This window comes from Lactuca sativa, chromosome 9, assembly GCF_002870075.4.
Source record: "Lactuca sativa cultivar Salinas chromosome 9, Lsat_Salinas_v11, whole genome shotgun sequence".
Classification (NCBI taxonomy): Eukaryota; Viridiplantae; Streptophyta; class Magnoliopsida; order Asterales; family Asteraceae; genus Lactuca; species Lactuca sativa.
This window is the reverse complement of record NC_056631.2, coordinates 115551220-115570053: the sequence shown is the minus strand read 5'-3', so window position 1 is coordinate 115570053 and position 18834 is coordinate 115551220. Positions and strand designations below refer to the sequence as shown.

The 18834-nt window shown below is 35.6% G+C and overlaps 1 protein-coding gene across 2 annotated transcripts; it reads left to right on the top strand.

The window, feature by feature from the left end:
• Positions 1–13802: 13802 nt before the first annotated feature.
• Positions 13803–16026, top strand: LOC111913415 (cyclin-D4-1). 2 transcript variants are annotated; one of them, XM_023909124.3, is made up of 7 exons: positions 13803–14400; positions 14587–14673; positions 14765–14860; positions 14952–15153; positions 15235–15338; positions 15566–15668; positions 15791–16026. In XM_023909124.3, exons 1-7 carry the CDS (start codon positions 14074–14076, stop codon positions 15793–15795), a joined length of 924 nt encoding a protein of 307 aa, XP_023764892.1. In that variant the 5' UTR covers positions 13803–14073; the 3' UTR covers positions 15796–16026. The 2 variants fall into 2 exon arrangements, with proteins under 2 accessions (XP_023764892.1, XP_023764891.1); XM_023909123.3 differs by having other exon boundaries at positions 13805–14400; positions 15566–16026.
• Positions 16027–18834: the final 2808 nt, after the last annotated feature.

Below are 18834 nucleotides of genomic sequence, written 5' to 3'. Positions count from 1 at the left end.
TACACTTTTACTTATTAACGCTTCTACTTCACGATACACTTTTACTTATTAACACTTCTACTTCACGATACACTTTTACTTATTAACATTTCTACTTCACGATACACTTCTACTTATCAACGCTCCTACTTCACGATACGCTTCTACTTCACTTATACTTATTAACGCTTCTAATTCACTTATTCTAGTTAACGCTTCTACTTCACTTATACTTGTTAACGCTTCTACTTCACTTATACTTGTTAACGCTTCCACTTAGTTAAAAGTATGTCTATACCTGTATAGTTATATAAATAATGATTAAAGGACTTAGGAAGGCTAGTTCGCCCCATTTCCTTTTCTTCGTTGAGATGTGGTCTGGTGGGATCGGATATCCATCCGAAGGTCGTTTGATCATTAATTATATATCATGTATACATGTATAGACTTATGGGTTTACATTGATCTGTTCAGTTATGAGTCTCTACTGCTAGTCCAACACTTACATCAGAATCCACTATTCGAGATACATCTTCAGGACACAGCCTTCTCCGTTGTCTAGTTGGTAACCAGAGTCTCTTGTAGGGAGAGCGAACATTGTGTGTATAGATCTATACGGGATTGACACCCCCACACCCTGACTGCTAGCTACAGTCCACGGCCTACCAAACCAAGGGTGACAAATGTCACATCTTTATTTTGACGCTTGCAGGGCGTCGAGTCCTCTAGTGTCTATCAGTATGGTAATGAGTATCTCGGGGTTACCTTATAATTCATGCCCTTAAGGTAACGACGCTTAACACTATATGTTGGGAATACACACCTAGAAAATACACACCTTGAATATACACACCTAGAATTACACTGTTTTTAGACCTTGCTAGCTGTATCTTTCATTTGATACTATCTGGGGTTTGTCTCCACTATTTTGGACCATGCTAGCCGTATCTTTCATTTGATACTGTCTAGGGTCTGTATTCACTGTTTTAGACCTTGCTAGCTGTATCTTTCATTTGATACTATCTGGGGTTTGTGTCTCCTTTTGTTAGACTGGGCCAGGCGTGTCGTTCATTCGATACTCTCCTGGAGTCTATGACTCCTTTTGCCTTAGTCAGCAGTCTTCACTGCAGAGGCATATGTTATTTTCCCTGATATTCTCCTACTTTCTTTAAAATCGAATCCCGTATTTTGATAATGATAGTGTTTAAGGGAAAACTACTTTTTACAACATAACTCTGTCCAGTCTTGGTAGAAGACTTCTTTTAATTAGAAAATATAGGATTTTCTGAAAAGAACTCTAATACACTATAGACTCTAAAACTACTACTACTTATAAAGTTATTTGAATAAAATGACACTAAATACTTAAGAACTCACCAGCATTTGTAAAAATGCTGATACTCGCTTTCAAATAACTTGTATTCTCAGGTCAGCAATAGACAGGTACATCCCTGGAGCTTTTGATGAAGACGGTTTTGTACCAAGCTGCATCTATACTAGTTTTTGTTATACTTTGATGTTTCTATGTAATGTAAACTATGTAAAACTATTAGTATTAATGCAATGGTTGTTGTACTTTGATTACTATAATGCATATGTTGTGATACTTGACATGACGTCATCCACCCCAGAACGTTTCCGTCGTTCTGGTTTTGGGGTGTGACATTATATATACGAAATATTCGGGTTGCCACATGGAGGCTGCAAATGAGGCCGACCGTTGGAGGTTAAGGTGTTTAAATAGGGTGAAAAACTAAGAAAATTAGAGTTTCACTCTGGCAGCCCTACTCGTTGAGTTGAGGCTCTCAACTCGTCGAGTAGACTTCAAGTCCTGCATCCAAATTCCATTCCTACTCGACGAGTTTGGGGCCTCTAACTTGTCGAGTCACTTTGTAAAAATGAATAATTTTATTTAAAATACATACCAGGATATGGGCGTTAGATATTATATTGTTGGGTTTTGAGCAAACTAACACTCCTAAGGTTTTCATGCAACCCTAAAACCTTGGATCTAAGTTTTACTATGAATACATTCAACTTTGATTTTTCCAAGGTTCATAACCTATCTAGCATGGCACTGGGAACATTAAACATAATGGCTAGAAGAATTACATACCTTTCAATTTGTGAGTTGATTCCTTGAAGTTTGAGAGCCTAGCACCAATAATGTGGATGCCTCAAATGGTAATCACGAATCACCACAAACTTGGAAAAACCTTATGAGAGTGTATGCTTGCTTATAGAAATCAACCACCTCTTTGCACACACACAACTAATGTCATTTCAAGCATCTCAAGCTCCTTTATATAGTGTGGAGGATTAGGGTTACATCCATGTAAACCCTAATACCCATGACTCTTCCTTTCCAAGGATCCATGGGTTAAAAGCTCCATGGACTCCCATGCATTCCAAGCCAGTTCCAAATGAGTACTAGCCCACACTTATATAAATACAAGAGCCCATCTTTAATTAGTCACCTTTTTTATCACCAAATTAATTCTAAATTAATTTATGATCAATACTAATTAAAATAATATGATTTCATATTAATATATTATAACTTTTAATATATTAACAAATCATAAGCATACAATTCTCATAGGTTTAACCATAAATAGTTCGGGTGAAGTGCAACCCAAATGGACCATGTCGGGTCGGGTTAAGTATATACCAAATAAAGTTATGGACTTAGACACCTTATCCAACAGTCTCCCACTTGGATAAGTCTAATAACTATATTTACCTATATTACTTCAGGAACCAACCATCAATCGTAGCTCTAAAAACTTTGTTGAACTAATAAGCACCATTTTAGATAAGTGATCATCTAATCCTGTGTTCTAGATATCAGTCGGACAAATACATGGAACAATGTCGTATTGTCTAGCAGTCTGTTTCTCGATTTCCCAATTTGTTTGACATAGAACTTAATTGAACACATCAACTTAGTTCTGACCGGGCCCGATACATGGGTCAACACAAAATCATCTAGGGGCCCAAATATCGCTTCTAATCAAAGAAGGAACAGATAAACTTCAACTCATATGCTTGTTCTACTTCTTGTTGAATTATACACAAAGACACGTTTTATAACATCGAGTTACCAATGCGTTTACGCATAATCAATGTATAACCAACTCACAGGCAACAAGTCATATCTCTAGGTTTGAAGACCTATATGATATTACCGTCTCACGGTCACTCGAGATAAATTCCATGAAGTGATGCCAGTGAGCGTGGGTTTATTCCAATACTCAAAACTTATGAGCACTCGTGAATCTTGTAGCAACCATTGCTATGGCTAAACACCTTTAGTCATCTACAATCCCTATTCATGACAGTCTTAATTCATACCTACTTCCAGCGTATGACCGACTGTGGAAGTTTGAATAAAGTAATTTATTCTGGAAGTCAAAACATGCAAAGATGAAACAATAGTAAATAATTGACAAAGACAGTAACACCTTACTCATAAATAAATACACCTTTTATTCATCGTCAACTGTCGATTACATATTACAAGTTTCAGAAACAGTTATCTAATCTGTAAAACTAATATCATCCTTCATCCCGATGCGCCTCACATGCTGTAAGTGCCTAACCCTCGTCAGTCCCTTCGTGAGGGGATCTGCATGATTATCCTCTGATGATACCCTCTTTGCCACGAGGAGTCCTTCTTCTATCTTGTTCTTATGAAGTGATATTTTCTGTCAACGTGTCTGGATCTGCCATGATCTCTCGGTTCCTTAGCTAACGCAACCACACTATTGCTGTCACAAAAAATCTCCATAGGCTCCTTAATAGCTGGTACAAATCCAAGGTCTCCGATGAAGTTCTTCAGCCATATCGCCTCCTTTTTCGCTTCACTCGCTGCAATATACTCTGATTCACAAGTTGAATCAGCTACTGTCTCCTTTTTGGAACTCTTCCAAGTGATTGCCCCTCCATTTAGGGTAAAGACCCAGCCCGATTGAGAGCGTAAGTTATCCCTATCAGTCTGAAAACTAGCATCACTATACTCTACTACTCTCAAGTCATCACTCCCACCAAGGGTAAGAATCCAATCCTTAGTCCTTCGAAGGTACTTGAGAATATTCTTTACCGCAGTCCAATGAGCCTTGCCAGGGTTCCCTTGATATCTGCTGACCATGCTCAAAGCAAAGGCCACATCAGGACGGGTAAGAGTCATAACATACATGATCGAGCCAACAACAAAAGCATATGGCAATCAACTCATCTCTGGTATCTCAGCCTCTGTACTCAGCCTCTAAGTCTTGCTCAGTTTGGCATTGCTTTGGATCGGTAATTCTCCTTTCTTGGAATTTTGCATGTTAAACCTTTTCAACAGCTTTTCCAAGTAGGTACTCTGACGAAGTCCAATTAGTCTTTTACTCCTATCTCTTAATATCCTTATCCCTAGGATATAGGCAGCCTCTCCAAGGCCCTTCATAGAAAAACACTTCCCAAGCCAGGACTTCATTTCCTGCAAAGTTGGGATGTTGTTTCCTATGAGCAGTATGTCATCCACATACAACACCAAGAAGCTAACTATACTCCCACTAGCTCCGACATAAACACAAGACTCATCTTCGCTTCTTGAAAATCCAAACTCTTTGACTTTCTCATCGAAACAAAGATTCCATCTGCGAGGTGCTTGTTTCAATCCATAGATGGATTTCTCAAGCTTACACACTCTATTCGGGTGCTCTGTACTGACAAAACCCTCTGGCTGACTCATGTAAACATCCTCAGCCAACTTCCCATTAAGGAAAGCGGTTTTAACATCCATTTTCCATATTTCATAGTCATGAAATGCAGCAATGGATAACATAACCCTAATAGACTTAATCTTTGCTACCAGTGAAAAGGTCTCATCAAAATCAACTTCTGGAGTTTGAGAAAAACTCTTTGCAACCAGTCGCGCCTTATAAGTGTGTACATTACCATCCATGTCGGTCTTCTTTTTGAAGATCTACTTGCACCCAACTATCTTACGACCTGATACACTGTCAACCAAGTTCCAAACTTGATTGTCGTACATGGATTGTATCTCTCTGTCTATAGCCTCTTTCCATTTAGCAGCCTTAGGGCCTGCCATGGCTTCCGTGTAGCTGTTAAGCTCATCCAGATTTACCAGTATACTATCACTGATAAGTGTGTCACCTTCTGCAGTAATATGGAAACCATAGTAATGCTCAGGTGCATTCCTAACTCTCGTGGAACGCCTCATATGTACAGACTCATCAGTCAGATCAACTGGAGTTTCCTCCTCAGGTTGATTGCTAGGATTTGAGGTTCCTTCACCACTTGACTCTTGAAGTTATTCAAGGTCAATTTGCCTCCCACTGTTTCCTTGGCTCATGAAATCTCGTTCACGAAAGACTCCTCTCCTTGCCATAAAGTCCACATTCTCACTGAGTCTGTAGAAGAGGTAACTAAAGGATTTCTGTGGGTAGCCGATGAAAATAGACATCTCACTTCGAGGTTAGAGCTTATCGTGAGTCTCGTGTCTCACAAAATCCTCGCAACCCCAAATCTTGATGTGGTCCAAGTTGGGAGCTTTCCCAGTCCACATCTCATGAGGTGTTTTTGCAACCTTCTTTGTAGGGACCAGATTAAGGATATGGGTGGCAGTCTCTAAGGCATACCCCCAAAAAGAGTTTGGTAGCGAAGTTCGGCTCATCATAGAGCGAACCATGTCCAACAAGGTCCGATTATGCCTTTCATCCACACCATTCAACTGTGGTGTTCTGGGAGGTGTCAATTGTGAGACAATCCCACACTCCTTAAGATAGTCGAGGAACTCTGTGCTAAGATACTCACCATCTTGGTCGGATCGAAGCATCTTAATGTTCCTTCCCAATTGATTTTCTACTTCCTATATAAACTCTTTAAACCTATCAAAAGTTTCTGACTTATGCTTGATTAAGTAGACATACCCATATCTACTATAATCATCAGTAAAATTCAGGTAGTAGGGATTAGCATCCCTTATGGCAGTTTTGAAGGGTCCACATACATCGGTATGTATAAGGTCCAACAAACCCTCACCCCTTTCACAAGAACCATTGAAGGGTGATTTTTTCATTTTTCCAAGCAAACAGGATTCACAACTATCATCTGACTTTAGGTCAAATGACTCCAAAACTCCATCCTTTTGGAGTTGGCTTATGCATTTCTTGTTTACACGTCCAAGACGACAGTGCCATAATGATGCTTTATCCATGCTACTAGAAGAATCAATACACAACACATTATTTCCTAGGTTACCTACAACCGACACAGTTTCATACACACCATCACAAGGTAACGCTTTAAAATAAAGAACATTATTAAAGAAAGCATTAATACTACGAATTTCATTATCAAAAGAAAAGGCAAACCCTTGTTTGTACAAACTATGAAAGCAAATAATATTCCTCGCCATTTCAGACAAGTAAACACATTTATTCAAATCTAACTTTAACCCAATATCTAGCGACAAAGTATAAACTCCAATCTTGGTAACAGGTGTAACCTTCTTGTTCCCCATGATTAAGTTTATCTTTCTGTGCTCCACATCCTCAGTTCTTCTTAGTCCCTGCAAGTCACAACAAATGTGAATACCGCAACCTGTATCAAGAACCCAAGAATTAGAATATGGTGAGTTATTAGACAATATAGTGTAAATACCTACTTGGGATGGTTACACTTTCCCATCCTTGACATCTTGCAAGTACTTTGGGCAGTTTCGCTTCCCCTTATTCTAGCAATAGAAGCATTCAACATCCTTAGGGATGGCAGAAGGAGTAGCAGAACCACCTTTGGTTCCACTTGATGAGGAGCCATCAAGATAGTTTCCCTTGGTACCCTTCGAACGGGTCTTCCTCTTCTTCCCTTTACCTTACCCGATAGCCAAAACTAGGGTAGCTGTAAGAGTAGGAGTAGAAACAACCGACTTACTTTTAAGACCACTTTCGACGATCTTCAGAAGTCCTTGAAGCTTGCTGAGTGTGACTTCCACCTTGTTTATGTGGTATGTCATGCATAATTGATCATAACACGAAGATAAGGAGTGCAAAATTATGTCAATTGCCAACTCCTTAGGGAAGTTCACATTCAATTTCTGCAAATGGTCCACATACCTTTGCATTTTCTGCATGTGGCCCGTGATGGTTTCACCATCCTTCATTTGGTTTGTTATGATGGAGGAGACGATTTCATATCGCTCTTGACGAGCACTTTGATGGTAGCGGTCCATCAAATCCTGGTGCATCTCAAAAGGATAGTAGTTCTCATAGGACTTTTAGAGCTCAGCTGTCATAGTGGCCATCATGATGCATGCCACTTTTGTAGCATCTCTTTCATGTGCCTCATATGCAGCGACCTCCTCAGGAGTTGCAGCAGGCTCAAGATCTTTAAGCTCCTTGTCGAGGACATATTTCTTGTCCTCGTAACGAGTGACCATCCTGATGTTCCGGATCTAATCCATAAAGTTGGAACCTGAAGCATTGTTAGAACCCGAAGGTTCATGAGAGAGAATGAGCCAGTAAGGTTAGAACCCGAAGCATTGTTGGAAGACATCTGAAAAAGAAGAAGGACAAGTTTAGATTAGATATATAGAGTCCTTAATAAGACACCCAAATGTAATATTAAGGCTACGACCCAACACAATATATTATAACTTAGAAGAGGGATGTTGTAATCTAAGCTGTAACATATTTGAAGGTAGGTGAATGACGATTCACCAATTTCCACCATGAAAACGAAATGAATTATTAGGTTTAATTGGTTTGAAACTCCTAGATTCTTTTGAGATTCATTGAACTTTTCAAGGCATGTTTCAATTTCGAACGTGCCCTTCAAGTTTTGTGACTGTGATGCCGAGGATCACAAAACAAGGTGTGAATAACCATGCAAATTCACTTGGTACCCTTAATATTATCACCTAATCGATGTGCCGGTTAACCACACACGCTCCACCAATCTATGATAAACATTAAGTCACCATTTGTTATCCTTACTAGTCCAAGTTAGTGTGCCGGTTAACCACACACGCTCCACGAACGACTTGGTAAGGTACAAAGTGTGAATTTCATGGGTTAACACCATATTCACATTTTCCTAAAGTAACTAAGATTGGGATTACTAAAACATTTAGTTACTTTATAATAATCATTATACTTTTAATGAGAATTAAAGTCATTGCCCTACCCGTTCGGCTAACGACCCTCCACCGATCAAGGAAGCGGTGGGTGAGAGTGGACACCCATTAAGGTGTCATTTTATAGGCAACAACCTTATACCCCTTATAGACCGGCTTCGTGAATGAGGCCTACTAATGGTAAAACGACTTGATCTTATATATATATATATATATATATATATATATATATATATATATATATATATATATATATATTAACCATTAATCTTATAATATTATGAGGGTTGAATTTTAATTTTTAAAATCGCAAGGGTTGGAATTTAAAGTGTGGGTGTCTTTACAATTACCAAAACTTGAGGGCAAGTTTTGAAACTCTTCAAAACTTTTCATTTCATAACTTATGAGTTAAGGGTTCATAAAAGTGAAGACTCTTCATTTTTATGTAACTTATGTGTTTAAATGTTCATTAAAAGAGGTGACTTTTGAAAATCCATAACTTGAGGATAAATTATGGATTCCATTAAAACACATAATTGATCATGAATTAATCATTAAACAATTTAGCAAGTAATTCCTATGATCTAACAATAACTCATAAGAACATGAATCTTCATATCAAAATTTCAAGAACATATGAACACATATAAACATGGAATTTTGATAGTAGCCATTGTAAATGGATTAGAACAACCATTACACCATCAAAAATAGGTTTTAAAACATCAAAACAGTTAAGGGTAATGTTTCTAGTCTGTTTCCAGCAGCAAAAGTCGAAAAATAGCATGTTGTGCCTCCTACTCGTCGAGTGCACGAACCTACTCGACGAGTAGGATGAGTTTGTACTAGGACTCGTCGAGTCCCCCCATGGACTCGGCGAGTCCACTGCCCAGACATCTCAATTTTGTGACTTTTCAACAGTTTGCATCAAGTATTCAAGAAAACAATCTTAAGCTCTGATACCACTGTTGGGTTTTGAGCAAACTAACACTCCTAAGGTGGTCATACAGCCCTAAAACCTTGGATCTATGTTTTACTATGAATACATGCAACTTTGATTTTTCCAAGGTTCATAACCTATCTAGCACGGCATGGGGAACATTAAACATAATGGCTAGAAGAATTACATACCTTTCAATTTGTGAGTTAATTCTTGAGGTTTGAGAGCGTAGAACCAATAATGTGGATGCCTCAAATGGAGATCACAAATCACCACAAACTTGGAAAAACCTTATGAGAGTGTATGCTTGCTTATAGAAATCGACCACCTCTTTGCACACACACAACTAGTGTCATTTCAAGCATCTTAAGCTCCTTTATATAGTGTGGAGGATTAGGGTTACATCCATGTAAACCCTAATACCCATGACTCTTCCTTTCTAAGGATCCATGGGTTAAAAGCTCCATGGGCAATCCATGGACTCCCATGCATGCCAAGCCCGTTCCAAATGAGTATTAGCCAACACTTATATAAATACAAGAGCCCATGTTTAATTAGTCACCTTTTTTATCACCAAATTAATTCTAAATTAATTTATGATCAATACTAATTAAAATAATATGATTTCATATTAATATATTATAACTTATAATATATTAACTAATCATAAGCATACAATTCTCATAGGTTTAACCATAAATAGTTTGGGTGAAGTGCAACCCAAATGGACCATGCCGGGTCGGGTCAAGTATATACCAAATAAAGTTATGGACTTAGACACCTTATCCAACACATATATCATAAACAAAAATATTTAACATCAAAGTTGAATAAAAAAGACTTCAAAAATTAAAACTGAAGTCGGATGTAATATATAAAAAGACCTACATCTAACAAGTGTAAGATCCCTTGAATGATAACAAATGTGGAAATGTAATGATTATATGAATCAAACAATATTAAGAACACAAGAAGTAAATAAAACAGTTTAAACTCTCATTAGTCTAGAAAGTAATTACAAAGTGGGTCTTGTAATATTTATCTCACTAGACTAATCTCTCATGTGGGTTCTTACATAAATGAGAGCTACTCACTTCCTATTTATAGGAAAATCTCAACCCAATACACATCCTAAAGAGGGTAAGCATACATCACATCTGACAAGTGTGTATATAGAAAATTTGATACTTCTGGTAAAAGAGTCATGATTTGTTTATATGCGGATGATATGTTGATTTTTGGTAGTGATTTAGAAGAAGTTAATGAAATTAAGAAATTCTTATCATCTAGTTTTGAAATGAAAGACCTGGGGGAGGCTGAGGTAATTCTTGGTATAAGAATTAAACAAGGAAATAATGGGATTTCAATTTGTCAATCTCATTACATTGAGAAGATATTGAAAAAGTTTAATTTCTAGAATTGTTCTTTTGTTAGCACTCCTATAGATCCTAGTCTTAAGCTTCTACCTAATAAAGGATCTCCAGTGTCTCAACTTGAATACTCAAGGTCTATTGGTTGTCTAATGTATGCTATGATTAGTACTAGGCCTAATATCACATATGTTGTGGGAAGGCTTAGTAGATATACTAGTAATCCTTGTATACATCATTGACAAGGTATGACTAGAGTGCTCAAGTATTTGAAAGGGATCATGAATTATGGTTTAACTTATAGTGGATATCCTTCTATTTTGGAAGGTTATTCAGATGCCAGCTGGATTAACAACTTAGAGGATCACCCCTCTACTAGTGGTTGGGTGTTTCTTCTTGGAGGAGGTGCCATTTATTGGGCATCCAAAAAAATAGGCTTGTATTACTAACTCAACCATGGAATTTGAGTTTGTTGCATTGTATGCTGCTGGTAAAGAAGCTGAGTGGATAAGAAATTTGATTTATGAAATTCCATTATGGCCCAAACTGATATCTACCATTTCTATCAGATGTGATAGTGTTGCAGCCTTGGCTAAGGCTTATAGTCAAGTGTATAATAGAAAGTCTAGACATTTAGGTGTTAGACATAACATGATTCGTGAGCTCATCATGACTGGTGTGATATCTGTGGAGTTTGTAAGAACTCAGTTGAATTTAGAGGATCATCTAACCAAAGGGTTAGCAAGAGATCTTGTGCACAAGGCGGCTGTAGGGATAGGTTTAAAGTCCACTTAAAATCTTTTATATTGAGATACCCAATTCCCATCAAATGTAATATTAGATGTTGAATTCAATGTGGAAAGATTGATATTCGAAGATTGGAACACATTATTATCATCATCCCAAGGTATGTGTTCAGTACTGCAAGTAAAAGAGGTTGACTTTATATTCTTAATAGTTCTTTTGAAAAATTGGATTTGCAGGTGCAAGAATAAAAGAACTACCTATATAAGCATGAATTTTAGCTGCTTCAAGAAGTTAGGACTTGGCTTTGATATGCTTATTGAAGGATGGTACACAAGCAAGTAAAATATAGTGTCAAGTCAGAGCTTATGAGAATGTAAACTTTTGTGTGTATTATCTTCATGTATTCACTATGGATAGAAAGGGTTCAATCCTTAGTGACACCATGATATTCGAATATGTGGATTGTATAATATACTAATGTGAAATTCAATCGTCACGACATTTCATTTATGTATCAGTTTGTTGGTGTTATGTTTCATTTTAAGTTAATCAAGATTACACTTAAATAGGGGAGACTTGTTGGTGATTTGTTATCATCAATGTTATTTAAGTGTAATGGGATTAATTTGTTGACAAAAAGTGATGTTGATAAATATTAAATAAGTAAGGAATGTGTGGAGTACACACTTGTTTAAGTTTGATCAAGTTTTAAAGTACACTGTCATTTAGGGGCGAAACCCCAAAATGAACGGGGGTCCAGGGCGGCAGCCCCTAGCGGCGTCCAAGGGACAGAGCCCTTAGCTGGGGTCGAAAATCGGTTTTTTTCAGGGAATTGACCATTGGTTTGACCCTTATCCAAATATCCGTTTTATGTCAGTTTTTATGGTTTTATGACAGTTTGAAACTGTCATATTACAGTTTTCAGACAGAGATGGAAAAGTCGGTTTTGGTCTCATTTCTGGTACATACCAAAACATCATCAAAACACTCTCTGTTCATGTCTCTCTGAGTATTATCCGATTAAAGAATATTGGGAGTACCACCCAAATACTTTAATCTGAAAGTGTTTAACACGATTCTCAGAATTTCCAAACCTTTCTATACCCAAATTTCTAACATCTTCCTCTCTATTTGCCACACACACCTTCTTATTCTCTCTCTACAAAAGAATTGATTCTATCGTCTGCCCAAAAAAAATCAAATGATCTAACATTTATGTTGTTGCACTTGTGTTATGTTCAACGTTGGAAGCTCTCTTATTTCTACTAAGGTTTGCTTTTCTTGTTATCAGCCTTCTCAATATCAGATGATTCTGGAAGAAATCTGTTTGTTTTTAAACCTAATCGTCCCTTATGAAAAACGTATTTATATTTTTTTATAACTTAAAAACATTTTGAAAGTTCTTATTTCATTTAAACGTATTTATACGTTGTTAAGAAAAGAACTGGATGATGATAGAATAATTTGGTACAACGCACAGACCAAGCTATACTTAAATATGGTGGACCATGTCACACTTAAGTGTGGTGGACTAGAGATGTATGGTGGACATACGACAATACTCAACATGCTAAGTATGGTAGACGGACGATCATACTCACACCAAGCCATGCTTAAATATTGTGGACAGACGACCATACTTAGCTTGCCTAATTGACATGATTTATACCAAAGATTTGATCATATAAAGTAACCAAAAGCAGGTCTCTATGGTAAAAAGAATACGAGAGATCAATCTTCAAAATACTTAAGGTCAGGAGTGCCTTCACGTCAATCTTTATCATCATCTTCACATAAGCCCACATAATCTTCATATCACCAAAAACTTATCTTCACATATATAAAAACGTTTAAATAAAAAAAAAAAGAATTATAAAATTGTTTTTATAAGCACGCACACACACACACACACACACACACACACATATATATATATATATATATATACACACACACACACACACACACACACACACACACACACACACACACGTTGAGAAAAAAAACTAGTCTGAGTATGGTCGTCTGTCTATCATATCTTTCTATTCCATCATACTTAAACATGATATGGTCTGTTCGTTGTACCGATATGTTTTATCATCATTCAGTTCTTTTTTTTTCAACAACGTATAAATACGTTTAAATTAAAAAAAATCAAAACGTTTTTAAAGTATAAAAATATTTATATGTATTTTTTACATATAAATACGTTATTATATGTATAAATATCTATTTAAAATATATTTATATATGCAGTTATTTAATAATGTTAATAATAACAAATTTAAAAAAAATATATATTTATTTGTGTATTCAATAAAATAATAAAAACAGAAAATAATTTTTATATAAAAATCTCAATATTTTGGATTAATTTACATAATAATTTTAATATTTTATGTGAGTTTATAAATAACACCAAATTAATTTAACGATTCTTAAGAAAAAAATTAGTTTGAAACTATTTTATAAATTTATCCAAAATATTACTATCATTTTATATCTACTCCCAAACCAAAAAAAAAAAAAAAAAAAAAAAAAAAAAAAAAAAAATCCAAAGTATTACATCTCTCTCTCTCTCTCTCTCTCTCTCTCTCTCTCTCTCTCTCACAGTATATATTCCCTAAAACCCCAAAACTCTGACCCAATTGCTACCATTATCCTCTACATAAGCCTTGTTCTTTGGTTATGATTTCACTCATCTTCTGTTTAGAGAGAGAAACCGAAAGCAAAAGAGGTTGCTTCATGCATTTTTCTTCCGCAATCCGTCTTTTAAAGTTTCTACAGCACACTCCCCTAAAAACCCGCATCTGCAGTTTTTGATCCATTTCCAACCTTGCTGTATATTTGCTCTTTAAATCAATAAAACTCATCTTGTCTTAAGGGATTTTGAAATGGCGCCCAGTCTTGATTACTTGGCATCAAGTTTACTGTGTGCAGAAGAAAATGACAGTATATGTTACGACGACGACAACGATGATTTCGATATGTTATTGGATCATAGAAATTATCAAAATATTAATCAAAATCAGAGATTTATCAACAATCCTGAAACAGAGCAATGTGTTATTGATTTTCCTTTACGAAGTGATGAGTGTTTGGATTTGCTAATTGAAAAAGAATGTGAACAATTTGTGGATTTTTTTGATTATTTGAACAAACTGAAGAATGGTAACATGGATTTGGTTGCAAGACAAGACGCCGTTAATTGGATTACGAAGGTTTGTTTTTCTTCTTCTAAATCCTCCATCGAATTCTTTTCGATCTGACATTTTCAACCTTTTTTATAAAGTAAAGAGTTTTTTTTAGCGATTTTAATTATCTGGGATTAATCTCTACTTGTATGAAACCAAAAAAAGAAACGAAAATCATATGTTGCTTAACTTTCATTGATTTATTTTGACCAGGTTCATGCTCATTTCAATTTTGGACCCCTAAGTGCGTATTTATCAGTAAATTACTTGGACAGATTCCTTGCTGTTTATGAATTGCCTGTAAGTTTTAATATTTTTTATAAGAAGATATGATTAATTTATTATATTACATTCAATTTGTTGACTAAAATGAAACAATTCCTGTTATTAGGACAAAGTTTGGATGATGCAGTTGCTAGCTGTTGCATGTTTATCATTAGCAGCAAAAATGGAAGAAACTGAAGTACCTCTCATTCTAGATTTACAGGTCAAGATCCTATTTTGACTAAAGTTGTTGACTTTCTTTGTGGAGTAATATAATTTTGACCATGGAGTTGGATTTTCGATTGAATTTGCAGATGGGTGGATCAAGATTTGTGTTTGAAGCAAAAACCATTCAGAAAATGGAGATGCTTGTGTTGACGACATTGAAATGGAGAATGCAAGCAGTGACTCCATTCTCTTTCATTGATATTTTTCTTGAGAAAGTCAAAGATGGTCAACCCACTTCCAAATCTACGATTTTGAGATCAACCCAATTAATCTTATGCTTAATGAAAGGTAAAAATGATGTCTTTTTCGATTCATCTCATAATCCTTGAATGAAGCAATGAGGGTTAAAATCGTAAATTTACAATGTAGGGATGGAGTTCTTGAAATTTAGACCTTCTGAGATTGCAGCAGCAGTAGCAATTTATGTCGTGGGATCAACACAATTTTGTTCACTGTTTCTACATGTTAATAAGGTAATGTACATTGATACTTAAAATCGGTTAAATGTACAACTTTCATTGCACAAGATACAAGTCAGTAGAACCTTTTCCCGTGTCATAATTCGTAAATATCAGTAGAGCTGTATCTTGTGCAATAAAGGTTGTACATTTGGTCATATTTCCATGAAAGAAAAGCCCTGTTTCTTTAGTAGTAGTGCTTGAACATTTTCTTGTGTTGACATAAAGATGGGTTTTTGTAGGAAAGGGTTCTTGAATGTGTAGAATTGTTGAAAGAGTTGAGTGGTGGTTGTACAATGAGCTTAACGAGTGGTACATTGACATCAATGACAAAGAGCCCAATAGGTGTGTTGGAGGCTGCTAATTTATGCTATTCAGCTAAAGATTCAGCAGTTGAATCATGATATTTTTAGTTAATAAATAAATTGCTTGGATTTGATTTTTGATTTTTGATTTATTTTTGGTAGGATGAGTATTTAGTCAGAATTACCCTCCAAAAAAGGGAAGAAAAAAAAGTCATGAGCTGTTAAATATTAGACCTCTTAACAGCTGGCGAAGATCTTGGGTAAAATTGGAAATAAATATATACAAATTAAATTATGTATTTTTGGGTAGATATGGTTTCTTGTACTCCTTTTATTTTGTTGAATTACAAGAAACATTGGTTGATAAATTAATTATGTTTAATAATTTATAGAAGAAATGATGAAGTCCAATATTTGTAATGTTATTGATAAGTAAATGATTAGATTGTGTACTTACTAACAAATAAAAGGGTAGCAGTTGAATAATTTTCCATTAACGTAACCAATTTAAACAAACTGTACTTTCAGAATATTTTTATAATAAAGTAATGAACTTTCATTTTTCTATTTAATGCAACAAGCTTGAACATTCTTTTTATTTAAAAAAACTATATTCCAATTTCTATAATTCATGTCATTGACATATTACAGCTGGAAGAAAAATTATTATGGATCCAACATTGCCCGTCTTTCCATTTTGACTTTTGAGTCTTTAGTCAACGACAAGACACATTGTGTAGCTTAAAACTTCAGCATTTTTCTTAAAGCCAAGTACGAGTCTATCTCATGATCTCTTTGAGAAATTGGCAAAGGGGGATAGGTGGAGCAATAGTAGCAAAATCTAAAGATTTAGTCGCAAGAAAGTGATGAAATTTAAATTAATATTGTAGGTTGTATGTACTTGGCTAAGGGACACATTGCTGATGTCATGTTTCAATAAAAATTGTGTTATTTTGGGTTCTTTTAAATGTGTATGAACACAAACATATTATAGTTGATGGAGAAAACTGAGGCTGTGGAAGCAACATACCAAGGAGAAATCTATACACTATAATTATAACAAGAATTTTGAAGGTGAAATGATATTTCTTCTATTAATTACAATTTACACATACATTGATCTACATATGAGGTTTCAACTGGGGTGTGTTTTGTGTTGTAATGCATGTTTGATGTTGTGTTTGTTAAATGCGGTAAGGGATTTTTATGGTGAATATAAACATGAAAAGATTCCACTGCATGTTTTTGGATCTTCATATTGAAATTTTGTGAACATTGTTTAGACTTATAATTATAGGAGTAGGGGATGATGGCTTTTAACGTTTAGAAATGAAAATGTGTTTGTTTATGCACAAGCATAAAGGAAAGAAGAAATATTTGTGAAATTAGGTTGTACAATATTGGTTAAGAATCTCAGTCCAAAATAGCAGTCCTAAGAATTGCACCGATATAGATGAAGATATCATCGATATTCAAATATCGTTATCTTGGTTTTTCAGGTGATATTTTTAGTTATATATTTTGGGTTAATTTTTAAGCAAAATACATAACCAGGCTAGCCCATTGTCTATTTTAAACCAAAATATGAAATGGATGGGGTTGTATTTGTCTACTGACACACACACACACATTGGTATCCATCCACCAATTGTCATCACTCAATTACAAAGACATTATTTATTTCATTCCATTCCTTCCTTCCAAGTTCCAAGTTGAAAATTTTTGTTTGTTTGTTTGTTTGTTTTTTTTTAAGTTTAGTTTCACCTCTGATTCTGTGACAAATGAGAGGTTGTGGTTCATGAGTCTTGACCTTCGGTGTACCACCGTGATAAGTCGATAACATATATTTCGAATATCAGACCTTGACCGATATTTTCTTTTTGACCATGATAACTGCCTAGAAAAAAGTGTGATAAAGGAGTTGGATGATATTAAGTAAAATATGTTTACTATTCCATAACAATTGGTTATATACTATGTGAACCGATAAGGAAAGACGACATGTTACCATGAAATAAGAAAACATGGTTGTAATGTTCAATATCAACCATGTGTATAATGATGAACTCAAAAAGTTAAGGTATCAATATCATACTATCAACTCCAAAGATGCAACACCCAAAACAAAAGAAAAGGCGAGTTATATCTGTAAACAGAAGAAGATTAGATAGGAACATATTATTCAAATGTTCAAATGTTGTATAGATAAGATTTATCTGTTAGGGTTTATCTCTGTATGTATCGTACCTATATATATATATATATATATATATATATATATATATATATATATATATATATCAGATATAACCTATGAGTTAAGTGGCAAATACATATTTTATCTTGGTATCAGAGCTTATCCTAGGGCTCTTGTTCCTATCTTTCTTCCTTTCATCTTCGGCCGTTGGTATCCCTTTCCAGTCTCACCATGTCTACTTCTGCTTCAAACATCAATTCCTCCAAGATCGCCATAGCTATCACATGTAAGCTAAATCGATCAAACTTCCTGCTTTGGAAAGCCCAAGTGATGCCCATTCTTAAGGGTGTTCAGCTATTTGGTTATCTCGATGGTTCAATTGAATCTCCTTCTGCCAAAGTAACAACAAGGGCTGGTGCTGAAGCATGGGAAACTGTCAATCCCGCATATAACTCATGGATGGTACAAGATCAAGTAATTATTGGTGGCCTTTTGTTTTCCATGACAGAAGAAATGTTGGCTCAAGTCACACGATGCATAGATACTTCAAGTCAACTGTGGACTGCTCTCCACACTATGTTTTCAGCACAACATAGAGATAACTCTATACAAATATACACTCAACTATTAACAATCAGGAAAGGAGATTTGAGTGCATCTGAATATTATCAAAAAAATGACGACACTTGCTGACATAATGGCGAACATTGGGCATCCCATGACTGATGAGGAGGTTATTGGCTATATACTAGCTGACCTAGGACCAGGTCACGAAGATCTGTTCACTGCCATCACAGTCCTCAGTGATCAGCATAAGGTAACTTTACCTGAGTTTTACTCTTATCTAATAGCTCATGAAGCGCAAGCCACTACTACTAATAGCATGACTGAGTTCACCTCTTCAGCAAATAGCGTGACTCACCAACGTTCAAATAAATCGCGATGAAACTCAAATAACTCCAACAATAACAAACGGTCCAATTACCGTGGGGCAGGATCAAACAGAGGT